Source organism: Salmo salar, chromosome ssa12 (assembly GCF_905237065.1).
Source record: "Salmo salar chromosome ssa12, Ssal_v3.1, whole genome shotgun sequence".
Lineage (NCBI taxonomy): Eukaryota > Metazoa > Chordata > Actinopteri > Salmoniformes > Salmonidae > Salmo > Salmo salar.
The window spans coordinates 73,398,904-73,414,860 of record NC_059453.1 but is presented as its reverse complement, the minus strand read 5'-3'; the positions used below and the strand labels follow the sequence as shown (position 1 = coordinate 73,414,860).

General features: G+C 42.1%; 2 protein-coding genes across 3 annotated transcripts in view; one reads left to right on the top strand and one right to left on the bottom strand.

Moving 5' to 3' along the window:
• Window positions 1-3,015, top strand: part of anks1ab (ankyrin repeat and sterile alpha motif domain containing 1Ab) — a 47,614-nt gene extending 44,599 nt beyond the window's left edge. For both annotated transcript variants that reach the window (XM_014133470.2, XM_014133472.2), the window contains one exon: window positions 589-3,015. In XM_014133470.2, coding sequence (XP_013988945.1) covers window positions 589-627 — 39 coding nt within the window. In that variant the 3' untranslated portion in view covers window positions 628-3,015. The remainder of the gene's footprint in view (window positions 1-588) is intronic.
• A 2,680-nt stretch (window positions 3,016-5,695) lies between these two features.
• LOC106565864 (T-complex protein 11-like protein 2) lies at window positions 5,696-14,078 on the bottom strand. The gene is made up of 10 exons (XM_014133473.2): window positions 13,904-14,078; window positions 13,655-13,741; window positions 13,361-13,493; window positions 13,121-13,241; window positions 12,785-13,005; window positions 12,385-12,521; window positions 11,859-12,043; window positions 9,467-9,648; window positions 8,988-9,160; window positions 5,696-8,734 (listed from the first exon to the last, which is right to left on the bottom strand). The coding sequence occupies exons 2-10, from the start codon at window positions 13,737-13,739 to the stop codon at window positions 8,502-8,504; spliced, it is 1,470 nt and encodes a 489-aa protein (XP_013988948.2). The 5' UTR covers window positions 13,740-13,741; window positions 13,904-14,078; the 3' UTR covers window positions 5,696-8,501.
• Window positions 14,079-15,957: the final 1,879 nt, after the last annotated feature.

The window sequence follows — 15,957 nt, the reverse complement described above, 5'->3', positions numbered from 1 at the left end:
GTAATCCTTGTGTTTGTGTCCTCATGGGAAGATGGCTTGTTCTGTCTCTAGCTGCTGTCCGCATTTTGTGTCCCCTGCTGCAGGAGATGTTATGTTTAGCCTCTCTCCAAACGACACCTGGTTAATACAGGATGGCTGACTGGAGAATGACTGTTAAGACATGCTAGTCTCTGTGCAGTACTGTGGCTGTGTCTCATCGTCACTCTGTCCTGTTCCGACTGTTACTGTACTGATGCATGTGGCAGTATTTGCGTTTGGTCCTCTGATGGCCCATTGAGGTGTACGTACGTAGCAGTGTCTGTTTTGTTTTATCTTATAATTTGCTGTTTTGTTTTACTTTTTTCTTCGTTTCACAAATATAGCACCTCATCTCATTTACATTGTCCAGCATTGTCATTTCTCTTGCACTATGTTCCTCGCTGTTATGTGTTGAAATCATGAAAACACATTTATCCTGTTTTGGTTTGGGTGCATATAAAAGCCTTACTTTTTTAAAGAGCAGAGGCTATATCAAGCAGACACAATTGTGGTGGCATGATTTGGCTGTGCATGCTTCTGTTTTTTAACGTCAGTGTTTTCCTTGTGTAGCTCACTCCAGCGTTCAAGTTTCCGGACACCAAGCTATGAGTTGAAGTGGAGCAGCCAATGTGAGCGTCTGCGTGTGTGTAGACTAGAGCCAGAGAGACCAACAGGGATACATTCAGCGGGTCTATGAGGGACTGTTTGATAAGGTCTGCTGCCTTCTACCACCTCTCCTGAATACCAAGTAACAGAGAAATGATAACCTTACACTAGCTGTCTGTCCACTGGGTAAGCAGGGCCTGTCTCCTATCTTGAGAAGGTCAGTCTGAAAGGTCAAATATCCTCCCTGGCCTCACACTGACTGTCTTTACCTCCACATCTGACTTCATGTAGGTACAGTAATATACAGAATATAGACAATTAATGATGGGCCATTAATGACAATTTTTATTGATTCAGGTATATTTGAGATTATCATGTTGTTACTACCAGGATCAAGAAGAGAGAACAAGAGTACGTGAATCAAATTTAGACCTACTGTACCAGCATAATAATGCTATGCCCATGTATTTGTGGGCAAAGTATAGTTTGTCAATGATAATGTGATAATGTTTAAAAATGTAAAGCAATATATACCTGAAATTAAATAGTACAATGGAACATCTCATTCTTAAGGTATTTGATTGTGTCTTAGGGCATCTTACTTGCATGGGAGTTTGAAGTAGCTGCCAGACAATATATTCTATGAGAGCTAATTGCATCTCTTTGTCACTAAGACAAGCCCAGGGACTGGCAGAGGAGATAGATGTATGCATGCAAAAGTCATACTCCCTCACTAGCAAAGACATTTGGAACAAAACATGTGATGGAAATAAACTGATGCATTTTTTAAAAACACTATTTTTATATGGCTAACTGATGTAGTAAGAGGATGAAATATATTATTCAATGGAGGGACAACTATTTTAAATTAGGAAGAAAATGTAACTTACAAAGTCTTTACACTTGTAAAAACTGGAAGCTTCTACAGGCTGCAGTATCTGTATTTAGTGGGAGATCTTAGCATGGTATTGTAGGTTTAAATCACTTACCAGTAAGTAAATAGTATAAAAAGGGATGAACACCAGTAGATGCTATGATCCTCAAAGACTGACATACCACAGTATGTAGTGAATTTCAGAACAGTTGATGCACTAGGCCAGGGATGGGCAACTTTGATGGGGGTGGGGTCACAACAGAGGTATCATGCCCATAGGGAGCACAGGAGCATGTGCCCTTTCAGATGTGTCCTGTTAATTTATTATTATTTTTTTTAAGTCATTTTTTTCTGTAATACTACTAGCCACTTAGCAACTTCATGAAGTTGGCTTTGGCTAGCCTAATCTCCCAACCTCATAACTATTTACCAAGAAGCCATTTGAGGCTATTAATCAAGGTAGAGCAGCTGGCTTGTCTATCTTAGCTGGAATGTCTGCTGGAAAAGTTGGGAGATTTTAGAAAAGCAAGCAATAACTATGAGCTCTATTCAATCAGATCCGCTTTAGCCAACATCCGCATTGCGGTTGTTTTGGCGGTGTCGGAGGTGGAACTGCGGTGGAGCTGTCATTATACCTAAAGCGGACATTGCCATTGGCTACACAGAGTCACATTAAGAGAAATCCAGCAGCCAACAATCCCATGCAGCCATGTTTCCAAGTTCGAAAACTGGAATGTGAGATGTTATCTACACCTTGATTAGGATGATATAAATCCTAATTTTCAATTTGAGTTACTTCTAATGCGAGTGGGGGCGGGTGTGCCTTCGTGACAATGATCACAAGCACAGCTGTCACCGATTTAATGTCTCCAACGCAATTACAACTCCAAAGCGTCCGCTATGAGGGCGTCTGCTATTGCCGGTTAATGCTTGATCTGATTGAATCTAGGCCTAAATGTACTGAATAAGACTTATTTTCAATCCTTTACCCAGATTTGAGCAGAGATGCAGAGAAGAATATTTTAATTTTTTTAATGTAAGAACCGGAGGATACAGACAGCTCAAGAGGTATGCTTAGCTAGTTTAGCTTTACATAGAATTAAGCATCATGTTTATGGTTCTAGATTGCAGGAAAAAGCTGTTTCAGGTGTTTGAAAAATGCAAAATTCTTCAACTTATTCTCCACCTCCCAGCGACCCCCACATACTTTGTGCCCCCTCAGATTTTGGGAGTGCATGACTCCCCTGGGCTACAAGTTGCCCATCCCTGCATTAGGCTAAGACCTCCATTGATAAAGTGTGATTATAATATAATAATGTTTAACTCTGTAATGAGATGGCATGCTGAATTCCATCAGGCTGGGTGGCACCTCAATTATTTGTTAAGGGCAGTGATAGCCTAATAATTTACCCTAGAAATTACTACAGAATATTATTGACCAAGATCATATGGCCTTATACTCACACTTTTATACTTCAGAAGTTCTTTATAAGACATGTAAGTGTATGTACAGTGTATAATGGTTTATGTACACAGTACCCGTCAAAAGTTTGGACACACCTACTCATTCAAAGGTTTTTCTTTATTTTTACTATTTTCCACATTGTAGAATAATAGTGAAGACATCAAAACTATGAAATAATAGAAAAGGAATCATGTAGAAACCAAACAAAGTTTCCTTGATGACAGCGTTTCACACTCTTGGCATTCTCCCAACCAGCTTCACCTGGAATGCTTTTCTAACAGTCTTGAAGGAGTTCCCAAATATGCTGAGCACTTGTTGGCTGCTTTTCCTTCACTTTGCGGTCCAACTCATCCCAAACCATCTCAATTGGGTTGAGGTCGGGTGATTATGGAGGCCAGGGTCATCTGATGCAGCACTCCATCACTCTCCCTCTTGGTCAAATTGCCTTTACACAGCCTGGAGGTGTGTTGGGTCATTGTCCTGTTGAAAAACAAATGATAGTCCCACTAAGCGCAAACCAGATGGGATGGCATATCACTGCAGAATGCTGTGGTAGCCATGCTGGTTAAGTGTGCCTTGAATTCTAAATAAATCACTGGCAGTGTCACCAGCAAACCACCCCCACACCTCCTCCTCCATGCTTCACGGTGGGAACCACACAAGTGGAGATCATCCGTTCACCTACTCTGTGTCTCACAAAGACATGGCGGTTGGAACCAAAAATCTCAAATTTGGACTCATCAGATCAAAGGACAGATTTCCACTGGTCTAATGTCCATTGCTTGTGTTTCTTGGCCCAAGCAAGTCACTTATTCTTATTGGTGTCCTTTAGTAGTGGTTTCTTTGCAGCAATTCGACCATGAAGGCCTGATTCACCCAGTCTCCTCTGAACAGTTGATGTTGAGATGTGTCTGTTTATTGAACTCTGTGAAGCATTTATTTGGGCTGCAATTTCTGAGGTTGGTAACTCTAATGAACTTATCCTCTGCAGCAGAGGTAAATCTGGGTCTTCCTTTCATGACAGCCAGTTTCATCATATCGCTTGATGGTTTTTGCGACTGCACTTGAAATTTCAAAGATTTTGAAATTTCCCGCATTGACTGACCTTCATGTCTTAAAGTAATAATGGACTATCGTTTTTTTGCTTATTTGAGCTGTTCTTGCCATAATATGGACTTCGCCTTTTACCAAATAGGGCTATCTTCTGTATACCACAAAGGGAAAGGGTGGCTACTATGAAGAATCTCAAATATAAAATATATTTTGATTTGTTTAACACTTTTTTGGTTACTACATGATTCCATGTGTGTTATTTCATAGTTTTGATATCTTCACTATTCTACAATGTAGAAAATAGTACAAATAACTCTGGAATGAGTAGGCGTGTCCTAACCTTTGACTGGTACTGTAGGTATATTGATTTGTCATTTATGTTGTGAGTAGTATATTGTGCTTAGGGTTACTTACCACTTTAGGTAACCCTTTCCCTTTCACTTACTAAGAAAAACAAACTCCACAATCCTTAGTCTTTCCTTTTGAACATGTTTTTCTCATTACTCTAAAACCAAACAATTAAATGATAACTGAATTGTCTCCTCTTCATGAACTTGTTTGAAATAAAAATCATATTGAAACAATGGAGGGGAAAAAATGTCGTCACAAGTCATACATTTTTTTTCATATACTGAACAAATATATTAATGCAACAATTTATAAGATTTTACAGATCATATAAAGAAATCAGTCAATTCAAACCAACTCATTAGGCCCTAATCTATGGATTTCACATGACTGGGAATACAGATATGCATCCGTTGGTTACAGACACCTTTAAAAAAATGAAAGGGCATGGATAACAACAACAAAAAAGTCAGTATCTAGTGTAACCACCATTTGTCTCATGCAGCACAGCACATCTCCTTCACATAGAGTTGATTAGGCTGTTGATTGTGGCCTATGGAATGTTGTCCCACTCCTCTTCAATGGCTGTGCGAAGTTGCTGGATATTGGCGGAAACTGTAACACGCTGCCATACACGTTGATCCAGAGCATCCCAAACATGCTCAATGGGTGTCATGTCTGAGTATGCAGGCCATAGAAGAACTGTGACATTTTCAGCTTCCAGGAATTGTGGTCAGATCCTTGCGACATGGGGCAGTGCATTATCATGCTGAAACATGAGGTGATGGCGGTGGATGAATGGCACGACAATGGGCCTATGGATCTCGTCACGGTATTTCTGTGCACTCAAATTGCCATTGATAAAATGCAATCGTGTTCGATGTCCGTAGCTTATGCCTGTCCATACTACTGCCACCTCGGGGCACTCTGTTCACAGCGTTGACATCAGCAAACTGCTCGCCCATATAACGCCATACACATACGTGGTCTGCAGTTTTGAGGCCAGAAGGACGTACTGCCAAATTCTCTAAAACGACGTTAGAAGCGGCTTATGGTAGAGAAATGAACGTGAAACTCTCTGGCAACAGCTCTGGTGGACATTCCTGCAACCAGCATGGCAATTACACACTCCCTCAAAATTTGAGACATCTGTGGCATTGAGTTGTCCCCAGCATAAGATAAACCTGTGTAATGATCGTGCTGTTTAATCAACTTCTTGATATGCCACACCTATCAGGTGGATAGATTATCTTGGCAAAGGAGAAATGCTCACTAACAGGGATGTAGACAAATTTGTGCCCACAATTTGAGAGAAATAAGCTTCTTGTGCATATGGAAAACATCTGGGATCTTTTATTTCATCCTATGAAACATGGGACCAACACTTTACATGTTGCGTTTATATTTTTGTTCAGTTGGTCAGAATGCATAAAATGTCACTCAATAATCCCCCAACAAATTTCACACATTATGTAATGTACAGTTCCAAAATATTAAAATATAGATGTATTTTAAATAGTTAAAGTGCAGACATATTTTTGGTAAGTGCTTTAAATTATACAGTACATACCATTCAATAAACCTACTGTACACAACAATCTCTAGCTAATGCACATATAATACATTCCAGCTGACATGCATGCAAACTCTAGATATTAGTAAAATGATTATCACAAGGGTTGCCACAACAAATATTATATGTGTCCTGGGGAAAATGTATTCCAGTATGATTATATGAATATTCTACTTATCTGATGGCCTGTTTTTGGTTTAACAAACGTTACTAATGTATTTATATTCTAAAATCTAAATATACAGTATAAACACTCTACATCAGGGTTCGTCAACTAGGTTTGGCCTTTGGCCCAATTTTTCTCTGAGCTAATAGTCAGCGGCCAGAACATAATTAGTATATAATATTAGCACAATTAATTGGCCTACACTACAAATTGAACAATATTTTTAACACATCTGATTAGTACATAATACATTCTGTGACAATAACAATCATTTTGATCTGATTACGCTCATAAAATCACCATGTCTCTATTCAGTTATTATTTTTGTCTTTCTCTGTGTGTTGATTTTGTTAACGTCAACATTCGTTCCGAACAATTGGCTTGATACAAGAGAAAATGTCGCTCTCAAAAAGTATCAGGGAAAATGTACAAAGAGATATGCGTTCATTTGACCATATTTTCCCAATGCCAAGCCAGTGTGTCTTATTTGAAATGAAAACGTCGCTATGTGCAAATTATTTAATCTCATACGTTATTATGAATCTAGGCATGGAATTTTCAAAGTGGTCTTCCGCCTGAGACAGAGGCCCGACGCAGAAACATTTAAGCGTTAACTGCAAGCTACATAAACTGCTTTTTTGGCTGACATATTCTGTCACATAAATTGGTTAATTCTCCAGTAACAAGAAAGATGGAAAACAGTCGTGGACATGGTGGAAAAACTTGTGGAAGCTTGAGTTGTTCGATTTGGACTTCAGCACACTGAAGAAACGACAGGCAGAGGGACCAGACCGCAGCATGGAAGATTTCATCAAGCAGCTGAGGGACAACTTCTCCACCAGATTTGAAGACTACAGAATGCCCATGGATATCATTGCGTTTGTACGTGCTCCTCTCACAGTCCGCCCAGATGGAGAACGCTCCTCCCTTGCTAAGAAAACGATACCCTCGCTGGATTGGGCTCCCAAGTGGAGCAGCGGTCTAAGGCACTGCATCTCAGTGCAAGAGGCGTCACTACAGTCCCTGGTTCGAATCCAGGTTGAATCACATCCGGCCGTGATTGGGAGTCCCATAGGGTGGCGCAGAATTGGCCCAGCGTCGTCCGGGTTTGGCCTGGGTAGGCCGTCATTGTAAATAAGAATTTGTTCTCAACTGACTTGCCTAGTTAAATAAAGTTTAAATTAAATGCTATTAAAATAAAACAATTCAAACTGAGCTGATAGAATTACAGACATCGAGCCAAATCAGGGATGCGCTCAGGAGTACCGAGTCCTTGTGTGCGTTTTGGGTGGCATGCTCAGAGGAATACAGCCAATAAAGAAACGTGCATTTCATGTGCTAACAATGTTTGGATCGACTTAATCCTGCGAGTTCTAATTTTACTCTATGTATGCAATATAGACTCAGGACAGGAACTGGCTTTCACATAAGTCAATCGTTGACTGCCTGCGCATCAAAATCACATCCATCTCACGTGACATCCACAAGATCGAGGGGAAATGCAACTTTTCCCATTGAGTGAGTAACTTTGTGGCCTATATGACTGTATTTAGTAAATACTAACATTATTGTGAGTGCTTATCCAGGGATATTTAGGTCTCAAGCTGACAGTATTATCTGTTTTTTCTGTCGTTACAGGAGCAGGCTATCCTGATAGACATTCACCTTTTTTTCTTGGAATTATTGTTTTATCTAGGATGCTCCTTTTTTGACCAGTTGCAATTGTAAGGAGACCTTGTAAAAAAACAAATCCCACTTCTATTAGGCCATATAATCTTTTTCTTGTGAAAGATGCTGTTAAGCCTTATAGCATACCTCAGACAGTTGTTATTTTATGTAGGCCTAGGCTTTAGGTAGGCCTAGGCTCAGAAGACAATTAAGCCCTCTTCTTGTTTGTAAAGTCAAATTAAAATGAAGATTATTGTTGAAATGAATTACTCGACTGGTGTAGGTTTTCTCCATCTGTCGCTGTGCAACACTTGCATAGCAAGTTAGCTATATTTCCAGCACCAGCACTGTTCACCTCCTATTGATTGTGCTGTGGTTGCAGCTTTAAGATTCAGCACCACAAAATGGTCCATTGCCTGATTTATTAGTTGACTGTCTCCTGCATTCTCTCTCCTCGTGAATGAAGTTACCCTACCTAAATAATGCAAAAGTTAAGTTAACTTCCTTCTTGGGACATTGCATTTGGGAGTTTTTGCATCTCAGGTGCGAGATTTTTATACATTTTTGTAATTAAAAAATATTTAAATTTAAGTTGGGGGTCTTTGGGGGAGCCAAATAATATTGTTGACGTGCCAGATTTGGCCCGCGGGTCGCCAGTTTGGGAACCCTGCTCTACATTGTGTAAATGTTGAATGGCAGCTTATGCAGGCGACCTGAGGTGTTGGGGGGACTAGCGGGAGTCCTCCCCCATCTCGGCCTCTCCCGATGGAAACAGCATCTTCCTTAGGATGGGGGCGTAGAAGGGGCCGAAAACTGAGCGGTTGAAATGGACCATTCGCCCAAAGGCCATTCCCAGCTCTGCCACCTCAGCACTCAGCAGCCTCAGGGCAGGGGGCATGGACGGACTCTTTTTAGTGGGGTCTCCCTCTAGCATGGCCTGGAGGTAGCCCTGCACTCTTTCTTCTACAACATGTGTGGTATGCAAAAAGAGAGAAATCAGCCTGCTGCACTGCCCATCTGACTTACAAGAAACTTTGCAGACAAAGAACATATCTTGCTAAACTGTACAATTGTATCGGACTCATAATTGTATCAGTAATGGTTAAATTGACCTGCACATATCTCAGGATTAACATGGAACTCATGCAACTAGTTACTCTGGAATGCTGAACTTGGGAGGTCAGGTTTGGGTTGCCCCTCACTGGTGGTGACTGACCTATGAGAGTGTGGATGGGGTTGTTGTTCTTGGCCAGGTCTGAGATCTGTCCCTTAAGCATGTCTTCACTGTCCTGAGGCAGCGCTGGTCCTTCCTGGGTGATTAGAGCCTCCTTCACCTGCACCAGCACCTGCTCCCTCAGCCCCAGCAACGCCCCCTGCAGGTCAAAGTCCCTGAACGCACCAGAGAGACTGGTGTCAAACATCCATTCAGAACAACTACAGGATAAGAATTTATTGAACTCGCAATAATACATTTGATTGTACTTTAGAGTAGAGCATGAATAGCTTCATGAAATCATGTATAAACATTTTTATTTAAAATGTTTATTAACTTGTTAATTTGAGCTATATTTTGAGCCTGAAGAAGGGTTTGTTGCAGACATTTGAAGTGTGGCAGCTGGGCTCTTTTGTCAACTTACTTTTTTTCTGTTATACATTACCTGTGCCCCGAGACAGACAGTAACCCCCCCCTCTTACCTGTTGTGACTGCCCTCCAGCAGGGCAGTGATGGTCTGCTTGAGTTTACCTACAAACCCCTGCAGAGAGAAAACAGCGGCCCCACACTGTGTGCTGGTCAACAGCAGAACTGATGCCTCAAGAACCAGCAGACTCAGCCTCTGCCCCAGTGTATCTATGCGGGCTCTGTCCATCAGAACTGTCTGTGGAGGGAGAGGAGAAATTTGGACATGAGATACTATAAAATGTTTTCCAGTAGATAAGTGGGGGTGAGTAGATTATGTGGGGGTGAAAGCACAGGGAATTATTATTATGTAATCTCAATCTATTAATTTATTGGAGCAATAGGTGATTCATCCATTCATTGATAATTCCCTGATGTAATTTCCTTGTTGAAAATGGCTTCAACCACCTACTTCCTGAATTATATTCTCCACTAAACGACTATCAAACAGGCAAAGCATCAATCCAGGACTAAGATCGAGTCGTACTACACCGGCTCTGACGCTCGTCGGACGTGGCTGGGCTTGCAAACCATTTCAGACTACAAAGGGAAGTACAGACGAGTGCTGCCCAGTGACACGAGCCTACCAGACGAGCTAAACTTCTTCCATGCTCGCTTCGAGGCAAATAACACTGAAACATGCATGAGTGCACCAGGTGTACCGGAAGACTGTGTGATCACGCTCTCCGCAGCCGATGTGAGTAAGACCTTCAGAAAGGTCAACATTCACAAGGCAGCAGGGCCAGACAGATTACCAGGACGTGTACTGCGAGCGTGTCTTCACTGACATTTTCAGCCTCTCCCTGTCCGAGTCTGTAATACCAACATGTTTTAAGCATACCACCACAGAGCCTGTGCCCAAGAACACTAAGGTAACCTGCCTAAATGACTACTGACCCGTAGCACTCACGTCTGTAGCCATGAAGTGCTTTGAAAGGCTGGTCATGGCTCACATCAACACCATCATCCCAGAAACCCTAGACCCAGTCCAATTTGCATACCGCCCCAACAGATCCACAGATGATGCAATCTCTATTGCCCTCCACACTGCCATTTCCCACCTGGACAAAGGGAACACCTATGTGAGAATGCTATTCATTGACTACAGCTCAGCATTCAACACCATAGTGCCTTCAAAGCTCATCAATAAGCTAAGGACCCTGGATCCCTCTGCAACTGGATCCTGGACTTCCTGACGGGCCGCCCCCTGGAGGTAAGGGTAGGTAACAACACATCCGCCACGCTGATCCTCAACACAGGGGCCCCTCAGGGGTGCGTGCTCAGCCCCCTCCTGTACTCACTGTTCACTCAGGACTGCACAGCCAGGCATGACCCCAACACAGTCATTACATTTTCTGATGACACAACAGTGGTAGGCCTGATCACCGATAACAATGAGACAGGCTATTGGGAGGAGTTCAGAGACCTGGCTGTGTGGTGCCAGGACAACAACCTCTCCCTCAACGTGATCAAGAGAAAGGAGATGATTGTGGACTACAGGAAAAAGAGGAACGAGCATGCCCCCATTCTCATCGACGGGGCTGCAGTGGAGCAGGTTGAGAGCTTCAAGTTCCTTGGTGTCCACATCACCAACAAACTAACATGGTCCAAGCACACCATGACAGTCGTGAAGCGGGCACGACAAAACCTATTCCCCTCAGAAGACTGAAAAGATTTGGCATGGATCCTCAAAAGGTTCTACAGCTGCACCATCGAGAGCATCCTGACTGGTTGCATCACTGCCTGGTATGGCAACTGCTCGGCTTCCGACCGCAAGGCACTACAGAGGGTAGTGCGAACGGCCCAGTACAGCCTGCCATCCAGGACCTCTATACCAGGCGGTGTCAGAGGAAGGCCCTAAAATATTTTCAAAGACTCCAGCCACCTTAGTCATAGGTTGTTTTCCCTGCTCCCACATGGCAAGCGGTACCGGAGTGCCAAGTCGAGGTCCAAGAGGCTTCTAAACAGCTTCTACCCCCAAGCCATAAGACTCTTGAACATCTAGTCAAATTGCTACCCAAACTATTCGCATTACCCTCCCCCTCCCCTCTCCACACCACTGCCTCTCTCCATTGTCATCTATGCAGTCACTTTAATTAACTCTACCTACATGTACATACTACCTCAACTAACCGGTGCCCCCGGACATTGACTCTGTACCGGCACCCACCTGCATATATTGTTATTTTTTTTACTGCTGCTCTTTAATTACTTGTTACTTTTCTCTTATTCTTATCCGTATTTTTTTGAAACCGCATTGTTGGTTAGGGGCTTGTAAGAAAGCATTTCACTGTAAGGTCTACACCTGTTGTATTCGGCGCATGTGACTAATAAAATTTGATTTGAACTGTCTACATGCTTGTTATGCCACTGGGAAGACAGAACCAATCAGGGTCCTCATTTGATTACCTCAGGGTAGTTCTGGTCATGGGGGTCCCAGCTCAGCAGTTGCAGGTAAGCCCTGTTCAGGACGGCAGTAGGACTTAATGGACCACGTGGCTTGGGAGTCCCAGTGTCAAGGTCAGACTGGGTACTGACCAATGCCTCCTCTTGTGCTGCCACCTGAAGCCAAACGGTGGTCTTTTCCAAGAACTCTTGAGAAGGATGGTTAGAAAAGCAATAAAAACATATGGAAGCCATCATTAGACAAACAATATCCGTTTTGAAGTTCCTGACATTTATTTGATGGAAAGTGTGAATGTGAACAAAGGGATTATCCAACCGAGTTCAAGCAATCAATCAAATATATTTATAAAGCTTTTTTATAGCAGCAGATGTCACAAAGTGCTTATACAGAAACCCAGCCTAAAACCCCAAAGAGCAGACAATGCAGATGTAGAAGCACAAGTTTTTCCTTCTGGATGTTAGGAGCATGTCAGATTTGGTAGAACTGTAGATTTGTGTAGATTTTCTCTTAGAACATTGTCTCACTTACCAGGCTGCTCCTCCAGGATCTCCTGGAACTTGGCTCGCTCGTATTGGACCGCCTGCTGAAGAAGATTAGGTCTGAGGCTCTGTACGGTGAAGTTGACCATGTCTGTCTTCATCAGGCCAAGGACTCTGAAGATCTCCCTGTTAGTCAGGAAAGGAACATATTTCTTAGCATTAACCAAACGTAGGCCCTGGTTCATTACTGGCCATGTGTGGACCATACCCAAAGTAACTATGAATGAGTAGTGGAATAGTCTACGAAGGAGCTTCCCAGAGTTTAGTTTTTTTAGTTTTTGAGATTTTGTCATTCCAAATGTAATTTCATTACATTTTCATATCTGATATTATGCTACACAATGACTTTTGTTTTACCATAAAATGAGTTAATTGAGCATGTCCCTCACCTGAGGAGATCCACTGGGTCCGAAAGATCCCGTAGTGTCTTGATCTCTGGGTCCCGTACAGGGGCACACAGGGAGGCCATGGTATTGATGATGTAGCGTGACAATCTTTGCAGATCCAGGGCCCCGTGATCTGCCTGCTGCTGGATCAGCTCCAGGTCCAGAACCTCCTCCACCTGGGCCTTCAGACGCACGTGGCCAGGCAGGAGCAGGGACAGCACGGTCTGACCACACAGGGGACAACCACACAGTGGGTCACTTAGCCTTTCTTTGTTTGCTATACTATGCTGAGAAACTGGGGGAAGGAGTGAGCTAGTAAAGGTACATGACCATACTCACAGTTTTCACCTCTTGTAGCAGAATGACAGCATGGACATAGTCTGGAGGGCTGCATGAAAGCTGCTCACGAAGACAGTCCCAGAACGCACTGTGAACTATGTCAGATATTCTCCCTTCCAAGCTAAAAAATAAATCATTATTAAAAATCTGTGACTTTAAAGTGACTGAAATTATGATCATACAGTGATTATTGACTATCATTACACAGAAATGGTGTGTGTGTTTCATAGCTAGTCTTGCCTGTCTTTGGGTGGGCTGTTTTGTCTGAAGCTGAAGTCTCTGTTCATCACTATCTCATGTGCAAGGCTGAGATTAGAAACACAATTCTCAAACTCCATCATATCTGCGAGAGAGGCTTGTTTGGGAGGGCTCCCTGGAAGATGAAGACACACACACACATATAGACACACGCAGAAAGAGGAGAGAGATTAGTAAAATACCTTTATTACACACCGAATACCAACAAAACCACAAAATCACATAAGTCAAAATATGAATCCATACCAATAGCCGATCATGAGGAGTGCCTGTTACCTGTTGGGGAGTCAAGTTTCTGGAAACAGGGCACATCACAGGGTGTGTCGCCTCCCACCTCCTCTATTGGGTTTGCATTCTGCATGCCTGGACCATGAAAATAAAGTAATCATGGTCTCATAATATTATTTGGTCTGTCGATACAGGTAATACATATTCAACATCAACAAAACAGGGTATGAAAAAAGAGTCAGACTGCATTTTGGTTAGCTTATTAAGTTAAACTATCAAAGAGAGAACCAAACTCACCAGCAATTGTGTTGAGTCTTCAGACAACGTTTGTAAATCAGTGTGACGTTTTAAATTATATTCACACGATAAAATGCAACTGTGTAGCACATGAATATAGCAGAGAGGCAACTGTCTGCTACAGTTAAAGATCGGCGCTCTGAAGTTTAAAAGCAGACCAAACCATTGCGTAAGGGTGGGATATTATTTATGCATGCAGTTTCTATATGTAGTAGGCATAGGCCTACTACAACATTATATGCTCTAGATATTTGAGATGTAAATATGTTTATGAATTTAACATACCCATAAAAATTGCGCTTTCGGTTTATGTTCTGGTTTCAAAGTCAATATAATACACAGACAGATGGTTTGCTCCATGGTTGAATCAAAACAGAGGGGCGTGCCCTGCCGTATTTTTCTAGTTCAGCCCGGAGATTGTCCTTGCAATGCAACTGCAATGTTTTGACCAGTAGGAGTGGTACAAAGTTCGCTTTTATGTATAATGCTACGAGTTAATAAACAATAAAGTAAGCACGTGCAGTTGTAAAGTTATCTCTAAAGTGAAATAGATGGAAACCGTAAAACAACCGGAAATGTCCATATTAGCCAGTTTTTTTAAATTTGTTACGAAAGCATACCAGAGGTGTGAACGTACCATGGCAACTTGATGTGATTGGCATATGGGTAGTCCTACTCTAAAACAAAGCCACAGAGGTCATACATTCTTTAGTGGTTAGAAAGGAATCAAGTCATCTCTATAACTATTACCCCCCCCCCCAAATTAATTTTTATAAAGTTGAGGTTCATATATTGCATTTCTAAACAACAACAAAAAAATCGTGCCAAATAATTTGTCTGTCACACATCCTATTCAATTTGATACATTATTGAAAGAGAGACTTTGCACTTAAACACGCACTTGACGTGATTGAGCACCCACTCGACCAACTATTCAATTCCCCAACCTATTCGATTCAAACCCACTTTACATTGACTGAACTACTCTTCAACTGTTGTATAATCACCACCCTCTAAGCACCACTAGAGGACAGGATACGTGTGACAAAATAATGCAGTTATAACACTTAACAAAAATATAAACGCAACACGCAGTGTTGGTTCAATGTTTCATGAGCGGAAATAAAATATCCCAGAAAAGTTCCATATGCATAAAAAGCTTATTTCTCAAAATCTTTGTACAAATTTATATTTTACATTACATTTTAGTCATTTAGCAGACACTCTTATCCAGAGCGACTTACAGTAGCGAATGCATACATTTCATTTCATGCTTTATTTTTTTTTGTACTGGTCCCCCATGGGAATCGAACCCACAACCCTGGCGTTGCACACACCATGCTGGCGTTGCAAACACCATGCCCTACCAACTGAGCCACAGGGAAGGCCATCCCTGTTAGTGAGCATTTCACCTTTGCCAAGATAATCCATCCACTTGACAGGTATTTTTTATTTTTTTATTTCACCTTTATTTAACCAGGTAGGCTAGTTGAGAACAAGTTCTCATTTACAACTGCGATCTGGCCAAGATAAAGCAAAGCAGTGCGACACAAACAACAACACAGAGTTACACATGGAATAAACAAATAACAAATATACAGTCAATAACACAATAGAGAAAAAAGTATTTATACAGTGTGTGCAAATGAGGTAAGATAAGGGAGGTAAGGCAATGAATAGGCCATAGTGGCGAAATAATTACAATTTTGCAATTAAACACTGGAGTGATAGATGTGCAGAAGATGAATGTGCAAGTAGAGATACTAGTTTGCAAAGGCGCAAAAAAATAAATAACAGTATGGGGATGAGGGAGTTGGATGGGCTATTTACAGATGGGCTGTGAGCTGCTCTGACAGCTGGTGCTTAAAGTTAGTGAGGGAGATATGGGTCTCCAGCTTCAGTGATTTTTGTTCCAGTCATCGGCAGCAGAGAACTGGAAGGAAAGGCGGCCAAAAGAGGAATTGGCTTTGAAATTGACCATTGAAATATACCTGCTGGAGAGCATGCTACGGGTGGGTGCTGCTATGGTGACCAGTGAGTTGAGATAAGGCGGG